Source organism: Lagopus muta, chromosome 1, assembly GCF_023343835.1.
Source record: "Lagopus muta isolate bLagMut1 chromosome 1, bLagMut1 primary, whole genome shotgun sequence".
NCBI lineage: Eukaryota > Metazoa > Chordata > Aves > Galliformes > Phasianidae > Lagopus > Lagopus muta.
Window position 1 is genome coordinate 104,127,687 of NC_064433.1, and position 22,159 is coordinate 104,149,845.

At 39.6% G+C, this 22,159-nt stretch overlaps 1 protein-coding gene across 2 annotated transcripts in view; it reads right to left on the bottom strand.

Moving 5' to 3' along the window:
- The window catches only part of URB1 (URB1 ribosome biogenesis homolog), a 44,230-nt gene that overhangs the window by 13,285 nt on the left and 8,786 nt on the right, over window positions 1-22,159 (bottom strand). Inside the window, exons 9-29 of one of the 2 annotated variants that reach the window (XM_048934096.1) lie at window positions 21,240-21,435; window positions 19,985-20,122; window positions 19,427-19,600; window positions 18,628-18,778; window positions 16,045-16,167; window positions 14,419-14,531; window positions 13,121-13,240; window positions 10,808-10,924; window positions 10,307-10,435; window positions 10,036-10,174; window positions 8,848-9,018; window positions 8,378-8,574; window positions 7,580-7,804; window positions 6,867-7,046; window positions 5,143-5,998; window positions 3,792-3,996; window positions 3,424-3,601; window positions 2,619-2,677; window positions 1,843-2,036; window positions 438-548; window positions 254-317 (exon numbers count right to left, since the gene is read on the bottom strand). In XM_048934096.1, the coding sequence (XP_048790053.1) occupies window positions 254-317; window positions 438-548; window positions 1,843-2,036; window positions 2,619-2,677; window positions 3,424-3,601; window positions 3,792-3,996; window positions 5,143-5,998; window positions 6,867-7,046; window positions 7,580-7,804; window positions 8,378-8,574; window positions 8,848-9,018; window positions 10,036-10,174; window positions 10,307-10,435; window positions 10,808-10,924; window positions 13,121-13,240; window positions 14,419-14,531; window positions 16,045-16,167; window positions 18,628-18,778; window positions 19,427-19,600; window positions 19,985-20,122; window positions 21,240-21,435 (3,840 nt within the window). The remainder of the gene's footprint in view (window positions 1-253; window positions 318-437; window positions 549-1,842; window positions 2,037-2,618; window positions 2,678-3,423; window positions 3,602-3,791; window positions 3,997-5,142; window positions 5,999-6,866; window positions 7,047-7,579; window positions 7,805-8,377; window positions 8,575-8,847; window positions 9,019-10,035; window positions 10,175-10,306; window positions 10,436-10,807; window positions 10,925-13,120; window positions 13,241-14,418; window positions 14,532-16,044; window positions 16,168-18,627; window positions 18,779-19,426; window positions 19,601-19,984; window positions 20,123-21,239; window positions 21,436-22,159) is intronic. The other variant, XM_048934095.1, reaches the window with a different exon arrangement.

Sequence of the window (22,159 nt, forward strand, 5' to 3'; positions counted from 1 at the left end):
GGCACTCATCAAACACTGATGCTGCAGATACCCATATATGATCCCTTTGTCCAAAAGCCTGGGCAATATGAATTTTACCTTTTATCCATTTTTCCATTTTCATATGAAGAATGTTTCAAAAAGCAACATTCACCTTTAAGTTTGACCTTGCTCACTTATTTTCTCAGTTAAAAATAAGACCCTGGAAAAATTCCAGCTGTGAGACCACTTACTTGTGTATAATAGGTCAAATAAAGGAAGGAGGTCAACTTACCTGGAATTTATAAGACTTTGATTATTCTTCTCATATAACTGAAGCAGCAGCAGTATCTTCTGATCTAAAAAAAAAAAAAAAAAACAAAAAACAAAAAACAAAAACAAAAAATGAAAGCTAAAGTCAGTCATCTATGAAGATGAGAAACAGATCTAGTAGGAGTACCTTTCCCAGGCTGACGTACCTACAGTACTCAGCGTAGCCCCATAGGCTCCCAGCAGCACAGCAAGGTGACTGCTCTCACATACCGAAGGGTCAAGTTTCACAACTGTCAGCAGGATATCCACCAGTGCCTCTGAAATAAATGCATGCAGGTTTAAGTAGTTTCACAACTACACCAAAGGACGATTAGGAGACAGTTGAAGGCAAAAAAGGAACATGTTTTGAAGAAGTTTAAAAAGCACTTCCAAGATGAACAAGCAGATGTTACTGTGAAGCAAGCTTCACAACGTGGCATACCTCCCTGCCAAACTTTTCTATGGACATACATTTGTTACCTTGGGAAAAAAGAAAAACAAAGTTCCACACTCTACTCTGCCCTGCCACTGTTCCATCCTCTCTTGGGAAAGATTAAGGTAACAGGAGTTGCAAGGAGTAAAGACACACATCTCAGCAACTTTCCCAAGGCACTCCAGAACACAGAAAATCATGCTCTAGCTGCAGTAACTTATCAAAATGTTTCTACAGCATACACGTAAAGAGCCGTCTTCACTGCAGAGTCATTTAGCAAGCTACAGTAACTCTGTCCTGAGTTGTACAAAAGTTATTCGCCTTTGTTTTATGACTAGCTGAGGAACAGATGAGTAAGTGATTAGGTTACTCAAAGTCAAATAGGTTATCTGTAGCAGATTCAAGATCTGAATGCAGATCTCTCTGCTCCCAGTATCTGAAAACACACAGGCTATTTCGCCCAGTATCTAGAGCAATGTACCAAAATAATACACATCATAAAGACACTGGTCTAAATGAATGCACTTTTGACACCATGCTTATTAATTACTAAAGTTAGCTCCAAACAATCCATTCTGCTGCTTTGCAGAAATACATTCAGATGGCAACATACATACAAAATCTATTACTTGTTAGTACCCAATTTGTATTATTCATGGAAGGGCAGTGCTAGCTTTCAAGAGGAATATCAAATATACATGGAGTAAATTGACATTCGAGATAGAGTTTGCAAACAACTTAAAATCTTCTGTACTAACCATTTCTCAAATAAGGGCCTCTGTCACATAACTCTCAAAGAGCCTGCATGCACTTCAATGATCTTACTTACAACTTCACAGAAACCAAAAGAATCAATTCAAGACTTCAACAAGATTTAAAAAGGAAAAAAAAAGAGGCACAAACCTGCCTTAACAGAGTTTCTGAAAATGTGAGAGTTTAAAACTGGCAACCACAAAATGAGTGTGAACACCTGAATCCAAACACAGGTAGAATTTAAAACTAAATGCTAATATTCTGGAATTATCTAATAGCTCTGCAAGTATATGTGGGTGGATAGGTTCCTGGATGGATAGAATATAATGGGAGAAAGATAAGATTGCTAAATATAGTTAAATGGAAGGAAGGAGAAGAAAATATACCTCTTGTCTGGATGTTCGTGCCATCTTCTTCTCTCGACCTCAGCATGGCTGACAAAAATAGAGAATGGTGCGTGACCATCATGTGAAGTTTGGAGAGCTTGACTAATCTCTGACTAAGTGAGGATTCTTCCTTGTATAATAACCGAATAGCAGTGTTCAGGAACTTCAGAAATGCTTCATCTCTGTAGCGGTACCTTCGGAAGTAAAGATCACAAAACAGTTACGGAACGTCTCTCCCTCAGCCATTCTGCTTTAATTCCTTTTAGGCAATAACTGGTATCTTGATCAACAAAAGGTAAGAGGATGGGACACAGTCACACTTGTAGCTGCAATGAACTTGACAAAGGATGAGAATTTCTCCTACTAATCCATCAGACAGCAGCCCTTCATATTAATGATTTTACCTCAACAGAAACTATGATTATCCTGAATATCAACGTCCTTTGATTTCTTTTCTGTAAGTGGTTTACATTAATGGTGAAAGATCTGATTTATTTTCATCCTAATAGTACGTAAGAAATATCTTAAATGAAAAGGAGCATAAATAAGCATGAGGCTTCTTTACGCCAATCAAGAAGGTGGTCCAACTATCCAGTGTTAGTTATTCACTCTGGAGCACAAAATCCCAGTGCTCAGACTTCAATGAAAACAGCTCATCCTGAGAAGCAAAGAGCACCATCAAATCTAAGTGAGTTCAAGAGAGACAGGATGTATCCAGGGTGCAGGACAAGGCCACATGAACTGAACAGCATCTTTGGTGCATCTCAGTTACTTACTTTAGTCCCGTCTTCACAAGACTGTACCAGTCATCTGGGTCCACTTCTTCAACTAAGCTCTGTGCATGCAGTAAACAGAAAGAGATGCTTATGTTTAGTATATAACGTTTCTACAGATCACGACCAGCAATTTCTGTTCCACAGACCCATTAAAAACACGCAAGCCAAACATGAGACAATTAAAGGACAACAGGAAAGAAAACTCTTAAGACACAATAATCCCACCTCCTGATTCAAATGAAACTGCAAGTATTGTTTTGTTGGGTCTGGGAATGAGGAAGCACATGAGCTGTATGCAATTAAAAAGCCAGCTGGTCTCTAGGTATCCAAAAAAACAACCAAAAACAAAACAACCAACAACTATCTTTAAACTCATGAGGCTCCCAGAATTCGAAAGGATTACAATGCTGGCAAGTCAAAGAGGCTGTTACTCAGGTACTAGAAGAGTACCTTCACGTACTTACAGAGTACTTAACTAACAACTGCACATGACAAGCGGGTATGACAGCTGGATGAGCTGGGTGTACAGTATGGTCTTTAATGAAATTCATCCTCCCTAGAGTACTACAGACCACAACATGAACAATCAGTATTCAGAAGGCTCAGAACTGCATATGCCAGCAGTCCTGGCAATGCTAGGCGTTAACCTCATCAGGCCTGTACAATCAAGATTAACGTTATGAGATGGCCCCTCAGGTCCTGCAAGACCCCAGTCTGCACAATCAGGTCCTAAGAGAGAATCTCACAAAAAGCCAGCAAGAGGTCAAATGCAACCACTGCCTGAAGAAAATTCCAATAGTCTCACCAGTAATTCTTCTAGCCTCAGTAGCAGTGGCCTCTCCACATCTTGCTTGCTTTCATCTTTACAGCTGTTGTACATGACAACTAATCCTTTCATGCAGGCTGATAAGAGGCTTCTTCTCCAGGAATGCAGCTCTTCAGAGTTTTCAAGCACTCTAGAGATGGCATCTGCTACTGTCCAACTGCAGAAATATATATTTAAAATGTTACATCAAGCTTTGTGTGTAGCCTAAAGCTGTGCGGCTGCCAAGCTTAAAGCAACAGATTCTCTGAAGATGGCATTACTGTTCATAATATTCCCATTCACGTGTATTTATCGCAATGCTTTATGAATCAAACTTTGCCACAGAACAGGGATACAGGACTGCCTACCTCTCATTATTTCCTGCTTGCTCAAGAGCAGCAGGGAGCTGGTCCATAAGCTTTCGCAGCCCTTTGCTTTGTGAAGATGGCAATAACTTTGAAAGAACTTGCAGCTTTACAGTGACCTCATCGTCAGATGCTTCTGTGTCTTGAAGTACACCAGAGACCTCTTTCCACAGAGCCTTTCTCAGGACAGGTAGAACAGCTGAGACAACTGCAGAGAGAAAGCAGGGGGCATCAGTTTCACCAGAAGTGTTAAGCAACAACTGACATAATTAGAAAAATTCCAAACCACTTCTCTAATTAAGCCCCAGCTCGCTTAGTTTCTAATCATTATGCTACAGTCGCTGCTAAAGTGCTACAGAGGAGTGCAATCTGCTCCTTTAACATCATCACAAGTATTTAGCAAATATACCAGAAAACCATTTGCTATGCAAATAATTAAACATGGAAAAATAATGCAGATATTCAAAAGAGGGACAACTACATGATAAAAAAAAACCTTGTCCTTGATTATGAGGAACAAGGAAATCCTTACCAGTTCTCTGACCATGGACTCAAGAGAATTGTACTCCCACATCAGCAAACAGCTAGCATGTACCTTATAAATCAGGTCAGCTTGCCAGCAGTTTCCTCTTCTGGCATTCAAGCACAATATCATCAATTGAATTATGTGCCAGAAGAAGGCTTAGTTCTTTTATCATCCTGTACCAATGAGGTCCTTCACTACCTGAACTTCCCCTACACAGAACTACCTTTCCCCACCAATAGCTACAGTCAGCCAGATTCTGTTGTTATTTACATTTCTATACAATAAGAGAAATTAATCTAACACGATCCTACTGATCTGAATCCTATGTCAGTTTTGCTGGTTGAAAAAAACCTTGCCAATTTAACACTGCTGTTGGTTTGGAAAGTTTTGGATTGTATGCCAATTTAGGAAGGCAGCAAATTAGAAATTTCAGCACGTTTTCAACTCTTACATCTGTCAAAGCAGAAGATTAGATTCCAGAAAACCATATGGCAATGGTATTCCATTCAGTGTTCTAAAGACATCCAAGAAAAAGTTTAACCTTCTATACTAAGCCAAGTAGATAAGCACAAGCATACTTGAAAAATCTATGCTAAGTAGCAAGGGTTTCAGAAGAGAAGACCAGGCATCAGCCACCCCAAAAGTACTTCATAAAGGCTTCAGTCTAACATCCAAGCTTCACGACAGTCCTTCATCTTTTATATTGCAAAGATACTTTAAAAAAAAAAAAAAGACTATGAGCTCTACTTATTGAGCGGAGAATCCGATATTTTTTAGACCAGAGAATTTGGCCTTCTGAATCATAACAAGGATCAGTTGTGGCTCTACCTGTGGAAGGTCGGGTGAAATCATACCGGTCTCTGCACTGCAAATACACATTGATGAGTGGAAGAAATCTCTCCATGTTTTTTCTGAGGCACTTCTCAACGGAACAGCTTAGGCACCACAGCTCAAACTGCAGCAGGTGAGTCCTACAGTGTTTTATCAGCATGCTTACAATGGCAAGGGAGGTTTCTGACCCCTGGTTAAGGCAGTAAACTTGCACCTCCACACTGACCGCGTGTGCAAGTACTGGCTCACTTTGGAGAGCCTGAAGGAAAACTTTCTCCAAATCTTCACTGGCGGATGCTGACATCAATATCCCCAAAGCTTTAATGTGCTCTGTGGACAGCAGTAGTTCTCCTTGTTGGGGCTGTCTTTGGTAGCTGTCTTTGAGGAGCTGCACCAAAATTTGTCCATACAAGCTCAACTGTTGCCCTTTTTTGGGGGATTTTTCAGGTTTTTGAGTAGTCAAGCTCATCTCCGGAAGTCGCATCATGGTTAAAGTGATCTCTTTCAGCTGAGCTGCAGACATATATGCATGCAGTTCTTGAAGAGGCTCTAGCTGGTGAGACCTCTTAGGAGAGACCTGGCTTCCTCCTTTTCCAACAGCCTGTAGCTCTTTCAATACACTTTTTATGATAGCATCAAAATATTTCAATAACACATGTATATGATTCATGCTCTGCAACATCGGGGCACTTGTTTTCAGCAGCTGGAGCACACCGGAATTGACATGAGCTGACAGAAGCTTCACAGTGACAGGATTTAAACTGTGCTGGGGAAGAGAACGTTGCTCTAAAGCCAGGAACCAACTCTCCAGCGTCGGATGTTTGAAAATCAGCATTAACATATCTTCCAGGGTCTGTAACAAATAGTTGTAACAGCATCATTGAATGGATAATTATAGATTGGAAAAAAAATAATGTATCTATCTCCCAGAACATGTTTATTACAATTAGTGAACATGAAATTGGCTATTAACCCATCAGAGGATAAAACATTTAACAGGTTACAAGCATATTATTACCATTCTTTCAACATCTATGATGTGGAAGACACCAAGCATTTTCCACAATGAAGCACCTTTTCAAGGGGAAACTGTATATTCTTGGATTCTTCAGTGTAACTTGATTCTAATCTCTAATAATCCACACAAGAAATCAAAGGAGGGAAAAACTCCTCTGACTATCTAATTTTGATAACTAGCCCTAACACACGGCTTTGGAAAATAGAATTGCCTCTGCAAAGCTGTGTGGTCCCTGTCATGACCTCTCCTCACCATATTCCAGCTCAGGGGCAAGACTGTGGATGCTGCAGCTTGTTTGCATCTCCAGCTAGCAGTTCCAAAATTACTGAACCACATACTCAAAGTGCCTTCTCCCAGATGCAAACAGCATCTTTCTGCATCAACCTGCTGCCGTGTAGCACACTTTAATGTTGAGTGCAATCCCAGAAATCCTCACGACTTCCAAAATAACAGTGCTCACAAAGCCTGATGCTGGCTATTTTCCCCTATGCTCTGTCATAATTAACTAATTCCATGCTTTGGTGAATTGCTGATAATACGTCAACAAAATCTGTGCTCAACAATCATTCACTTCTCAGACAAATTCCTTTACTAAGGGCTTCAACAAAAAAAGCTTAGATATTCCCCTGTTCTTTAGTATAGCTCAAAACAAAGTTTTCAATATCAGGTCAACTTCTAGCCTGTGTATCAGGGCACTCTGTACCTTGTCATTTAAAGATTCCTCTGTAATCAGAGACTCTTCATCCATAAAGAGATCCGATTCAGTCTGATGCTTTTCTTGTTTCTGCCGATTATCCAACTCTATCTGATCTCCCCGGCACAACAAGCTGTTCAGCAGGTCCACAAAGAGGTCAACAAGGCGAGGACCTGCAGTTTTACTAAGCTGTGAAAACACAGACACTTTGAAAGCTGAGAAAAGAGGAGGATGGGGACAGAAAGATAATTAGCCAACAGTAACAGAGTAAGTTAGGAACTTCCTGGATCACAACCTTTCTAGGGGAAGGAATCACTCCTCGCTGTCAAAATCTGGTTCAAAGAAAAGTCTCAGGGTGCCAAACAAATATTTTTAGATTTTCATCTATGGTGCGACTTCCAATATAACACGTGCCAGTGACTTTCACTCTCTAGAAAGGCTTCTTACAAAGACCCATGAGCCAGCTTAAAATCAGGAGTTTATCTGCTCTGCACATAGATCAGTAAGGCAATCCATGCAAAAAAGATATGAAAGCCTCCTCAACAAGCAGAAAGTTAGGATTTGTTTACAAATTATCTGCAAGTTTGTCTGGCCCCTCAGCCTCACCGAGAGCTGAAAAAAGGCACAGGACTGAATCCTAAAGGTTTAACAGCCAAGTCTATTCTGTTTTATTTTCATGCTACAAATAAAGTCACAGTGTCAACACAACATTGCTCTCTTACACTGCCAAAGTTCTCTACTGTGGATTTCAGGTACAGCAATACATGCTTCACTCCTAACAAAAGTTGTTCAGATGGGAGCTGGCGAGCCAGGTCTCTCAGTTTTGTCTGGATATCATCTTCCAGCAAGATACTGCTTCCTCTTGTATAGGCATTCTTTAGCAAAGTTGTAAACAGAGTGTCCAGAGCCACAGCAGGTTCTCTGCATTTCTCTTTGCGTTTTTTGAACTGTTTAAAAAACAAAACAAAAAAAACACAAAAACCACATAAGAGAAAATTAAAAATTAGTATCACCTAAAGTTTCTTTAGCTATTTACATGTGGTATCCTGGACTGATATTCCAGGGACACACCTTTACAGTCCTGCTGTCACACACCTTGTTAAAGGATTTCTCATGAGGTACCTGCACATGGTCGCTGTTGGGATAACAAAAACACAGCATCCCCCAGCATGGCTGGCCCATGCATTCCAAACCCATACCTGCGTGAATTCCAGACACTGTTATAATGGCTCCTCTGGCCTTGCATCACTAACATAATGCTACATTGTGCCTGGTGAGGAATTGAGTCTTTGGTGACTGGGTAGAACCCATGTGCTCTGGCTTCATTACACAACCACAGCAGAAACCTCTCTTGTTGTTAGAGAAATGTCCTTAAAAACATTTGTGTCCCTTGACGAGATCAAGAAGGAAGACATAAGCTGAACATAAATCTACTTTCTGAAGGAAACCTAACTTTCATACACCATCAGCTTTTTAGCAACAATGATTCAAGCATACAAGTGAATTCAGGTATAGCATACCACAGGTTCCTGAGCTTGCTGAGGTATCCAGAGATTATAATACTGGTTAAATTGGTAGAGTTGAGGATACTTAGAAACTTTCAGTGACTGCAGATCTTTATCATAGAGCTGGAACATCAAGCAGAGGGCAAGGGCATCTCTCTGAGAGTGTAGAAGATCAGTGAAAACACCAACAAGATACTCTACGATGTGTGCTCCTAGAAAACCAAAATAAAAAAGACACTTCCGTTGACAACATTTGCATAAGCACACACCCTGAGGGATTAAAGCTTATGTGAGATACTTCTGCCCTTCTCTCCTAACCCTGGAAGGACAGAAGTATCTCACATAAGCTTTAATCCCTCTCTTGAGTGAGGAACGCCACGGATGTACCTCCTTCCTGCTCATAACAGTAATAATAAAATGTCCTGTGGAGCTCACTAAGTAAGACTTACTTTCTTCATATAAAAGCAAACAAAAAAATTTTGTACCTGTTTCATTTTCAGTCTGAAGCAGCAGTTTATTCCTGGCTTCTAACGCAGCAGGGACAACAGCACTGAATGGAAATGTTTGAATAACAGTGTCTTCATTTAAAGTGAACCCAATTTCTTCATCTAAGCCATCACTGCCCTCAACTAGGACATCTACCATATCAAGGACATCTGTTGAGAGCAGAAAAAGTATAAATAAGATTCAGACTAACTAGAAACCAAAGGAGGTAGAATTCAACACTCAAAGAATACGAGGCAGTTCCTGAATTCCCAAAGCAGAAAAAAGGATGAAAGCACATTTGTCCAGCAAAAACCACTCTTACAGTGTACTCAATTTCAGTTTGTCTTTCAACACAGCTGATAGAAGTAAGGAAAAAGGAGAGAAGAGATCACCACCTGTTGCTACCATGATGGCATGACCATCAGCGACAGGAAACATACATGAAAGCAGAAAGGAAGCAGCTACTGACTCATCAGAAGAACAGCATGAATAGCTCTTGAAGAGCTTCTCAGTTTTGTATAGATACAGTATCTTGGTCACAAAAGACTCAAAAGACAGCTTTAAAATTTGAAGAATAGTATTACAGTGCACTCTGAGACTGGTATTAAGTCTCTGTAACACAGCCAACTCAAGGCATCATATCAACTGATGCTGATGGCTGAATGACCTCAATTATCTTATGTTTATGTAATACAAATTCCTACACACAGACTGTTACAGCAGAATAGCCAGCACATGACAAGTCTTCTAGTGTCCATCTGCGGAATTTTCACTTGCCAGCAACAGGACTGTGACTGGTCCCAGAAAGCAGGAGCAGTAAAATTCCAGCTGTGAGCTTGTTAGTAAGGCTCCCTGCACAGCCCAACCTCTAAACTCATGGATGAATGGAGACGAGCAGCCCCATGGGAAGAAAAGTTAACACACTCAGAAAATGCTGGTGCAAGATATGAGATCTTAAATACTGCTAAAACAGCTTAACTGCCAGAAATTATTTCTTTGGGCAAAGAAGTAACTTTGTAATTCAAAGTTCTGCTTTTGATACTAGCCACACCTAGAAGGGCTGAATCCTGAAGATCATCACTTATGCAGGCCTTCTACAGTTATCAGCCTTTAGTAAGGCTGATTAAGGCTAGAAGATCTAGACCAAAGTCTTGAAGTACTCTGTAATTGAAAGAATTGCCACATACCATCAATGTGAGAGATGGGGATGCTGACATTATCAGAGTCCTGTTTAAACATGTTAACTTGGAGCATACTCGCCTCCTGAACAAGGTCTGCTGCTTTATCTGTATATGGATAGGGATTTGTCACCAGCTTCAACAGGATCTGTTAACAAAGAGAGAGAAACATAAGCACACAGGCTAAGTCCACAAAAAGTCTTGTTAAGAAAAACTATGGGTTAAAAGTGCTTGAAAGGTCAACTCCCACGTGCTTCTGCAGGAATCTGCCTGTGATTACCACTGTACGTGGGACTGCACTGCGCCTGATGGAAACAAGAAATATCCTCTGCAATTTTGCAATCAAAGTACCACAGTCTGAGTCCCTGGGGAAACTGCAATGAAAAGGAAGCTCTGGGCATTTAACATCCTGAAAAGTAAACAGGAAACATCAACTTTTCTTGTAAAAGATTACAATTTACTTAGGTCTGATAATTTCAGCAGATAGCATTACACAGAAGAGAACAGATAAGAGTTATTCCCCCCCACATTCATTGTTGATACTCTCCTATCAATAATGCTGTAATATCAACTTATTTTTCTTAATTTAACTTTCCTCCAAACCTATTCAGCCTCCTCCTACCTAAGACAACAAAGATACCAGCTTTGTATAAAGAACCATAACCACTGCCTTTCTCAGAATTCATTCACCAATCTCTGAGATTTCTCAGCAACAGAATAATGAGTTTCCATTAATGCTATTCTCAGCATTGTTTATCCAGCTAATTTGAACAGTTGTTACCCTTTCCAAAAATTGAATCACTGCTTCCTTTTTGTCTTCTTCTGTATTATCTAAGTGTTCCAGCCAAATTGAAAGTTCCTTCCACGTGTACTCAAACACTCCGCTGTCATGTAAAACCTGTCCAGAAAAAACAGAGGGGGGTAAAAAAAAATAATGAATAAATACAGATCCTTTTGTAGAGCAACTTCATGTTTTCTTCACACACAAAACCAAGGTCAAGGTTTTCTGGACACAGAGGATTAGTTGCCTCCACTTTAGTAAATCTTGTTTTTACTATTTCAGGAGAGTCAGCTTTAAGGGGGTTGTACTTCCCCAAGGCCATACAGTGGCATTACAAGAAGTTAAAAATAAAAATTTAAAAAAAAATGGACTGACTCATAAAAACAGCCTGTTGAGGGGGGCTTGACAACTACTGATGTAATTAAATGAAAATCACTGCTAAATTAAACCAAAAATCAGCCTATGCTTCAAAGAGTTGCACAGATGGGAAAATAGAAGGAAAATGAACTGCAGGCCAGGCCCACTGTTTACACATAAGAATAAACATAGCCATAGGAGGGATGGATGGGGAAGTAAGCATAATTTTACCACAATATCAACAGACTTTGAAGATTTTTACTCACTTCTATTGTATCTAATTGAGGCCCTTATCTGAGACACTTAAATTAGGAACTCGGTGACCCTATGCTCCATCTGAGAGAGAAAGGGAAGAGGAGGAATGGCTGTCCAAAGAACAACCCAGACAGCAGACCATTTGAATGGCGCAATGATGACACTGCCTGTCCCCCACCCTCAGCAACAGATGAAACCCTGGCCAGTTTCCTAACTCTGGCACCTACACTTGAATGCCTGAAGTTACGTGGGATGAATTCATGCCTTTGTTCCTCCCCTTACTCAAAACACAAAGAAAGCTATCAGAGCTCATTTGCTCAATATTTACGCTGTGTATGCCACCGGCAGCTATAAAAATAACACTACTGCTTACTTGAAACTGTCAGGATAATTCATTTAATGAAGAAAAAAAGGTCCATTTTTAAGTAATTCACTATTTTTGGCAGTGTCTCAAAATAGAAATGCACTTGCAGCTTTCATGAAAACAGGCAGGAACAGAACGTGAAATCCAAAAATACGCCTTCTAATTGTAGGGCACAGTGTTGAAAAATAAGCAAAACACACTCATTAGCATCTATTTTTAGCAGCCTTTCTGCTGATATAACTGCCCTAGCTTCACTGCTTGTCTTCTCTTCAGAGAAAATGAAATGGACTGAAAATAAAAGAGGAAACAAAAATGAGTCAGGCAACCCACGTCTCCACTTGGCAGAAGAACCCAAATACACTAGAAAACCTGCACTGGGTAGATTTTGATTGAGATATTCATTACTGTGAGACAAAGTTAACCTGCCTTTAATCCCATGCAGCATTCAAGGGCAACTATAAACCTAATTCAACCAGCATAACTTCAGGATAGTGGACTGAACATAACAACTGCACCTTCAGATGGACACTAAATGTCAAATTTAAGTACACAAAGTTGTCTACACAAACTTGTATGCCACTAGAGCTATGGGATACTGCACAAGGAGCCCTAGTGAGAGCCTAGAACACTTTTCTATGTCTGTCCTTGGAGGTAAAGGAGGGTTGTCACGTGAAATTTATTTTTAATGTAGGCTTACATCCCTATTTAGATAACTAAAAGATGTTCAGTTTAAAAAAATACATTATAAAAAAAAAAACAGCTGTTGCTGCCTTATTGAGATTTGTAGTTGAGGGGCATTTCTGAGAAGTCAGATCCTTCTTAAACGCACCAAAGCAGATTTTAATTCAAATTGAGACAAAAGAATTCCTTGAATCAGAGCATCTGCCTAAATGTAACACAGGTGATTTTCCAAAGGCAGGGTGAACTAGCTACATGTAAGGATTTAGGAAGAAGGACAAAGTACAGATTAAATAAATCAGGATAAAAAGAACAAAACTGCTCTTTGTTTGATCAAATGAGCATTGCAGACACAAATTATATCATTTCATCGAAGCAGAATGTTTAACAGAGCCTAGGTGGTGAGCAAACATTGAAGACATTTTTCCTACTATTTTAGCAGTTGTTGTGAATTCAGTTGATAGCATTTATTCCCACCAAGTATTCAGCTAACAGGTAGTTAGCTCACAGCAATTTCCAAGAAAAGTCAGAGAAAGCAGAAAGAAGTCTGTTAGCCAGACAAGTATGCAGTGAAGGTTTAAGGAAGAGTTTTTGGAATCCTGAAGTTTCAGACCAATGGAATACAGTAAACACCTTGATATTTCAGATCAAACACTTACCTTGATGATCAGTTTTTTCGTTGAAATTTTTAGATAAGAATGGTTACTTGTAACAAACATTTTCATCAGTAAATAAAATACTGATTTTTCACCAGCTGTCTTCTCTGTGTCAGAGACGTCCTAAAAGAGAAAAAATTAAAACTCCTCAGCAACACTGTACCAAATTACATTGCACTGAGGCAAATACATAAATGAAGTGTATTATTTTACAGACATATCCAAAAAATACCAAGGCCAGAAATTAATGGGATGACTGCATTCAATGAACAAAGAAGATACATACGATGGGCTTTTTTGGTAAACCAAAAAAGAGAGAAGTAGCAGAAACACCAGCTAATACAAGGATCCCAGATGAAAATACTTCCATTCCTCTGCAATCATTCATTCTATTTGACTTTGTTGTCCCCAGGAGCTCAGCTTTCCTACAAGTACTGAGTAAGTAATCATTTAAGAGACTGAATTTGATTCTCAAAGAAAGGAAAACTATATGATTCAAAGAGATACTGAACATCAAACCACAATCTTCCAGTTATTTCCCCCACTTTCCTAACTGACTTGTATTTGATACGTAAGAACTGTTACCCTTTGTAACACTATCAGATTTGGCTTTTACCTATTCTGTGGAAAAATAAGTATACTAGAATGCCAAAGCCAGAAGAAAATACTTCAGCTTTTTGACTGTTTCCAGAGTTTTTCACTGCTTCTTCTTCACACTCCTTGCTTCTCCTTTACGACCAATTGGATAAGGACAGAAAATCTCTAACAAGGCAGGATTGCAGTCACAGTATTCAAAGGTTCCTCTGCTTCCTCTCGAAGGTAGGCTCAACTCCTTTCTCCAGACATCTAAAGCAGGCTCTCTGAAGCTCTTCAATTTTACAGGTATAAAGTAAAGAACAGGGGCTCTGAAATTTCTATTAATTACAGAGAAGGGGGATAGCTTTATTCAACATCAGAATCATCACTGGGAATAAGAGAAATGTCTCCCCACAGTGGTTCATTTCCTTGATCTGAATTCTCAGGCTTCCTGAACAAGTAGAAACAAGAAAATTCTCTCTTGCCCTCAGCAAGAGCTGAAGAAACCCTGTCCAGCCCTCTTTATGGAGACAAAAGTTAATGTAACTGCATAAAACTTTTTCAGCTCAGAAAAAAATCTTTACTAACGCTCCGATTATAATCCCTATCTGTTTTATAAAAGCATCATCATCTAAGAACTGGACTGGGACTAATTTAGAAGCAAGCAGTGATAGAATTGATGACAGTGGGCTAAAGGTGCCTAAAACCGCTTTAAGGTTTCTTACCTGTACTCTGAACCAGGCAAATTTATTTGCAGGAAGCTCCAAAGCAACTTTCAGTACATGATACTGCAGAACATGGGGGACCTCCTCTCGGAGGCCCTGCTCGGTGACAATACCTGAGGTTTGAAGGCAACACAATTAACTTTACTTCTGAGTATCTCACTGAGATCATCAGAACAGTCATCATCTAGGGCTTCAAAACATCACTGCAATAAAGAGGCAATTCATAAGTTTCCAGACGATGAGACCTACATGCAAACACAAAATATCTGGCCTATCTAAAGCTGAAACCCAGCACAGATTGCACGCCTCCTCCTGTCTCCAGCACAATCTATTGCTGTTGCATGGGAATATATAATCTCTTCTACCAGTCTCAGCTCTGAAAATGTGTGACCTACAGGACATCAAGACCACAGATGAATCAGAGATCAAAATGTAGATTTTAAGTCAATAACAAATCTTAATTACGTTGCTTATTACAGGTCACAGAACCCTGCATTCATGTCTCTTCCTACACTTCTTTAGTCACTGCTCACAAAGACTGCAATAGCATAGCCTCAGAACTATTCACCTTAAAGGTCAGAAAGTCATGCAGAGACCCTTGCAGCATGCTCCAAAAGTTAACCTGCCCATACTTAAGCTGCACTCTAATATCAGTTGTACAAAGCTTTGGTGTCAGCGTGCATTTCATCATCTGTATTGCATGTTCATGGCCCAAATTAGAAAGAGACAATAGATTTTAAAAGCCAGCACCACGTCAGAGTCTAACCAACAGCAAGACAAATAGAATGGTATGAGCTCTTTAAATCACATACTACAAAGTAGAAAACCAGGCTGCCTTTGGAATGTATGTTTCAACCAGGGTGAGGGGAAGAAACAACAGAACTCTTAGGCTGGAACCCAAGGGAGGAAAGTTTAATGATTAATTTACACCACTGACTACCTTATCCTCTTTCATCAAAATGAATATCCAAGCTCCCTTCTGAGAATGACGGTTTATTTTACAGCTTTATTATTTTATTATGTAACAAAACATACCATCAAAGATATCTGCCTCATAAAAATGTGTCCTGCATTCTGCCCACTTCAAAAAACAGCAGACTAGATCAAGAAATAATTGAACAAAAAGGATTTGTAATGTGGTATGACAGTTGATTTGAGGGGATGTTGTTTTGTTGTTCACTTAAATTCTTTTTCTTCTAACAGACTTTAGTTACAGCTTTTAGGTAACTCCCATTCTCATACATTCCAGAACTTGAACAATTGTTTTAGCTTGGTGGCCTATTAGCTTTGCTGGCCCACAGACAGCAACAATGCCCAAACAACAATTCGCTCTTTTCTCCAGTCTCAGTTTTAAATGGCTATATTTATTGTACCATAAAGCAGGACACAGCCCTTGTGTGCAAATCCCTTAAGTACACAAACACACAAAGAAGACTGTAGTGCAATCTACTACTTAAAACAACTGAGAGTAGCAGAAACAATGAGCGTCAATGCAATGAAGAAATTGAAATGAGTTTCTCATGAAAAACTTTCTCCTTCTGCCCACAAAGTAAATATTCCCTTCTGCTGTAGACTTTACAAGTAGCCAGAGAAAGCAACAAGGTAAAAGAAACACACATCACCTACCTTTCAGCAGCTTGCTAAAATCAAAGTTGCTCCGTGCTACCAAGTGGGGCACAACCTTCTGATAAAGACAAATGACCTGAAGCAATGCAGCTTTCAGAAACAGCGTCTCAGCATCATCCGAGCCTAAACCAAGTGTTGGGACAACAATTAGTTTCTCCTTCCTTCACATCAAGAAAGTACAGCATAGCACCTACATTATCCATTATGATGGCAATTAATAATGGTTTACTAATTGTAAATGCCATTACTGATTATGCTAATTACTATTTCCAATAGATGTGCCTACAAACTGATCAGTTACCTTCTTACTAACAAGAAACAGAAAAAAAAACCCAAATTCAACACATTATGGAATCCTATTTCCCAGTATTCCTGTTTGAATATTTTTTAAATTACCTCAGCTTATTCAGTGCCTATTTTTAAGTAGGTTCTGAAGTGCTCACACCTTTGACAGCCTCACCATTTCAACAACCTCTACAAGAACCCAGTCATTGCCATTGCTGTTCAGTTTGAAAGTGAAAAAACAGGGAAAAAAAAGCGAGGGAAGGGATGGTCAGGCTGCTGATTTCAGGGGACACTATTTTAACATAATGTCAAGTAGGTTTAAGTGAGGTAGGGTACAAGCCATACACTAATTTATCAGTCCAATTAGAGGTTTCTTCCTTTTCTTTCCGTCTTTCAAAACAATGCTTTCTCAAATTGTCCAAACTCTACTAAGGGCGCCATTTACATCTTGAGAGAAGTTATTGCAGTAGCTAAGTATTCTTTTAGTTCATAATGCGAGGATGCATAAAAGCTATTTCTACCCAGTCACTAATGAAAGGAAGCAAAATAAATGAAGGGCAGCCACACTTTTAAAAACAATTATTTTTTCTTGCTAACTGGCTCTCCCTCAGGGAGTCATGAAGAACTGGATGGATGCCATGCATAAATGTTGTCACTGTTTGCCCAAGTCTCAACATTCAGAAAAAGTTGCCATAGTGCAAATAAAGCTGCAAATGGTAAGCTGAGGATACTATCATTCTAGAAGGAAGAGAAACTAAACCTACATTTCTTTAAAAAAAATGGTTGCTCCACAGTTTTAGCAGGCACACTACCAGTAAAAAGCCTTGCAGTGTCAGCACTGAGGAATAACTTACTGCCAAAATCACAAACAGAAGGACAGACTTTGAAGAATTCTCTGCTACAGAAAGTCTCAGTGTGGAATATGCCCTGTCATGAGCACAAAGCCGTCTGTAGATTTATTTTCAGTCTTAGTAAACCACTGTAGGCTGCTAGCCAAACTACAGAAGAGCACTAGAAATTTCAGTTTCCTGGAATGGGATTATGAAGTCATTTAGTAAGTCCTTTAGTCAGGACAATGCTTTGTGAGAATAAAACCAAAGCCTCCAACTCCAGCACTCTGTCCCTCTTCTGGCACTCAGGTATTTCCACTCCTCTGCTACACCAACACAAGCACTTGTATAGCCACAGTAACCAACTGCTTCACAAAGACATCCTCATGGCTAGATAACATGGCTAAACTGAAATCACTCAAAGTTATTTTTCCAAGCAGAACAGTTTCCCTGCCTGTTTTACTGTGTCACAGCAAAGCACAGAAGGTTTAAGGAAAGGAAGATTCTGTTCAGTATGGCAAGCTACAAAGTTCCGCATCTGGAGAAGAACAACCCCAAGTCCCAGGACAGCACTGATAGTCACCCAGCTGGAAAGAAGCTTTCCAAAAAAGGACCTGTGGGTACTGCTGGTAGAAACTGGCTCAAAAATGGGTCAGTATTATGTCTTTGCCACAAAGAAGGCATACATTAGACAAAGTGATGCCAGCAGGTTGAGGAACTCCTTCTCTGTTCAAAACTGGTGAGGCCACACCTGAAGTGCTTTGTCTACTTCTGAGCTCCCCAAGGCAAAACAGACATGGAGCTACTCAAGACAGGACAAGAAAGAGCCACAAAGTCAACACCTCTCTCATAAGGAAAGGCTGAAAGAGCTGGGACTGTTTTGGCTAGTGAAGTATTCTTTCAGGGTACTCTGATCAGTGTACATAAATACCTGAGAGAATGCAAAACAGATGAAGCCAGGCTCTTTTCTGTGGCGCTAAGTGGCAGGGCAAGACACAAAGGATGCAAACTGAAACAGAGCAGGCTGTCTGAACCTCAGGAAACAATCTTTCCATGAGAGTGACAGAGCACCAGCACGGGATGCCTAGTGGTTGTCAAGTCTCTTTGCAGATCTTCAAAAGCTGCCTGCACATGGGCCTGGGCACCCTGCTCTGGGTGCTCCTGCTCGAGCAGGGGGGTTAGACCAGATAATCTCCAGAGGTCCCTCTAAATCTCAGCCATTCTGTGATGCTGCAGCAGCAGGGAGACACACTGCTTAACTTCATAGTAACAATGCCAGCCTTAACATCAGACTGTGTTCTGGGCATCTCTGATAACAGTCAGAATTAAACTGCCTGAAGAACCAGCCAAAGTAAAACTGTGTAGTAAATGCATGGGACTCTGATGAAGTTAACTTCCTTAAATTAGAGGAGGATTTCACAATACCCACACATGCGTAAGGTGCGATGACTTCACCTGCTTTGCCTACCATGTTGTTCAGCAACTTCTGCCATCTCAGTCGTTTCCTCTACAGCGGACACAGCAGTTTCATTCTTTTCCTCTTGTCCATCTTGGTTTTCCTTCCCTTGCTTCAGAAGAGACTGCCAAACAGCTACTATGTTGTTCATGTCTGGTAAAAGCTAGAAGCAAAAGGATTAAATTGCATTAGCTCGCCTGTATGAGTCAAAGCCACTCCAATGCAAATATTCAAAACCAACCAACGTGACAATTTGCTGCTCTTCATAAGTCACGAACTGACTGATGTACCATGCAATCCAAAAAAAAAAAAAAAGATCTGAAACCAAATAGTCCACTTTCAAATCTACAGAACATAAATATATGAGAGAATAATTTTATTGAAGAAGATTCCTGTTAAAAAAAAATTTAGGTTCATTCTTTCTTCCTGATGGTCTATTATCAACCCAAATGCTACCTTGTCTAGTAACTTCTAATTCTGAATTAGCTACACTGGCTTCAGTTTACTCAAACCATGGGAATTTGATTCCCGAGTCCAACTCCTCTTGGAACATGTTTGTTGCACAATAACTGCCAGTGTTGCATATGTCTGACAATAAAAGGTTATTCACATTTCCATCAGCCAGCTTTATTAGAAAATGTAGTCCACTATGGCATTAAGTTATTAAGACCTTTTAAAGCACAGCTTCCTCCCCTGCTGAAAGACATTATCTCCTCATTCCCAAGCCATAACCACTAAGGAAGAAAGCGTACAGGAGTAGTTACATGCCACATAATGACTCTTAGACTTCAATTGTCTTCCCACTTTGTACCTTGCTGACAGCTTCTCTGTACAGCTGCACAAATTCCTGCATCACTGACAGTGAGTAGATTTCTGACTTTTGCCAAGTCTCTTCATTCAAGCAGTACTCAATATTCTTCAAGGCTCTTTTCAGGACGCTTGACATAAGTGATAGTATGCTGTGCTTCACTACTTTGCTTGGTAACTATAAGTGCAAAATTGCATTAATGACATTTCAGTGCTTTCTCTTATTGCTTTGAATATGCTCTGTACTCTGAATATATGTAAACAGTTGCTAAGAAATGAATTACTTTTTAAATTTTACATTGCAGAAGAGAACCCACAGGTTTTCAGATTCCCAGCCCAAACTGTTAATAAGCATTGGAAAAACTTGTGCTTGCAAATACCTACCAGAAGCACTACCAACAGGTTTAAACTGATGCCCCCATGCTTCCCCACACCAGCTTTATGCTGGAATGGACAATATAAAACACATAACCAACTTAAGAACCTTCTTGGGTGATCACAAACTTTAACAAAACAGCACTAACTAGGACAGAAAAACGCACTAAAAATAAACTGCTCTTACATTTAGCCCTTGGGTGAACATCATTTTATTGCACACTGCAGGGACTGTTGTTACCATCACCATAGAAAGCAACCTTGGGAGAGGAATAAACTCTGAAGTCTTAAAAGAATTGGAAATCTCTGGCTGAGCCTCATAGATCTGAAATAAAAATAACAATTCAATCAAAATTAACAGTCAGGGAGTTAGCAGAGTCTTCTGAGGAACAATTTACAGAGGAGTTTTAACTTTTCAAAAGCAGTGACAGCACTAAATGTCCAATTTTACACAGGAACGCTACAGAACATCCCCCAGACTCCTATTCAACTAAATGAAACATCTGTATATAATTGCAGCCCTGCTAAAAGCCACTTTATATCTTAAAAACTGTATTATCAACATGATGTTTCCTACAACATCTTACACCAATTCCTTCTTTCCTGGTTTAGCTAAATGTTTATACAGCTTCCTGCTCTGAGAATGGCTTTTCAGCAAGTGACCTTCCAACTCTGTCCACACTTGTTAAAACAACTGAGGCTCTGAGTCATTTCATTTTCCTCAGCACTCACAGAAAATAGAATGCCATCTCCCCTTCTCCTTTTACTAACTTCAAAATTTAACAGCACCCTGTTGCTTCTTCCCTAACATACCTACAGGAATTGATAGTTATTTCAGAGCAATTAAGTCCTTCCTGCTTAAGTCACTTAAACCTTCATCATCTAACTTCCTCACTGCTGGTTTAAAACCATTACTTATGAAATTCTGTGTCTGTCTGCCTTTTTAGTGATTTTAATAAACCCTATAATAATATAATAAAATGCTGTCATTTACAGCTGTGAACAAAATTAGTCTTCAGATATGCGAGTTCCTTCCAATACAGAACATCTGCCTGTGTAACAAAGAACTCCGCTCCCTGATCTCCAATTTATTTCCTCACTCATTTCAATGAAATCTTATTACTCCTCACTAGGAAGATTTTGTCCAAGTTCAAAAATTCAGTTTACATCTAACATGACCACACTACAAGCTGACTGGATCCTGTACTGCAGCAGCACCCAAACTGCAATAAAGTTTACACAACAATGGCAGAACATGTAAGGTCTTATAACCTCCTTCTGTAACAGCAACAAAGGCAAGTTTCCCAATCAAAGATCCTTTGCTTTTCTCTAGTTTAGGAATATACCAGAACTACTTCAATTTTTGGTGAGGGAAAAGAAAAAAAAAGAATATTGGACTTGCATTTCTATGTAGAAGCAGTGTGCATGATTCATACTTTTACCTTTTTGAGTAACTTCATATTGTCCGCCCAAGCTGACTTCACTCTAGGAACAAAGGAATACTGGGTTTCCTTGAAGTATCTATTCAATAGATCTGGACATACTTTAAGAATATTCACCACGAGATCAGCAACCATTTCATCCTCTGTTGCAGTTTTTAAACCAAGCAGAAAGCGCAGAAGGACTATATTTCCTCCCCTATTGAAGAAGAAAAAAGAAGATTTAAGAAAAAAGAAATCCCTACTTCAATACTTCACATGTAATTTTAACTCTGCAGCTCCTCATGAATGCTGCAATGCAAAAAGTTACACTTCCTCCGACACTGGGGAAAATCCAAGGCAAGACACCCGAAACTGTTAATATAATTTCTGAGTTTCTACTGAGAAAATTAAGAACTGAATTTACCTCCAATTTACTTTTTTTGCCTCATCAATAGTTACTACTTCTACTTAAAACCACAATGTTTCAGGATACTCTAACCAAACTTCACCAAGCTGAGGATACAGAATTACAGCTTAATATTAAACCCAGAAGCATCACACAGTCTTTCAGTCCTGCCTGCCCACGCCCCAGCAACCCTTCTTTTTTTTTCCTTCTTTACAGGTAAAGAAATGTTTCCAGATGTGTTGGTGTTACAGACCAAATTCTGGCATTACTGAAATCAACAGTGACGTTTTGCCAAAATTTGAGATAAACAACAGCTGATTCTACCAGTAGTAAATTATTTTTACCATTATCTGGTATACAACACAGCTTTAGTGTTTTATTCTCACATCCAAAATGATATCTTACAGTAACAGACTAGGTATGTAGTTATTAATGGAAATGGCTCAGAATAACAGCAGCACTACCTCCACTCCCTAGGAATACAGCAGAGCACTCTCCAGTAGGCAGAGGTATAAGGGAATCCAACAGCTTGATT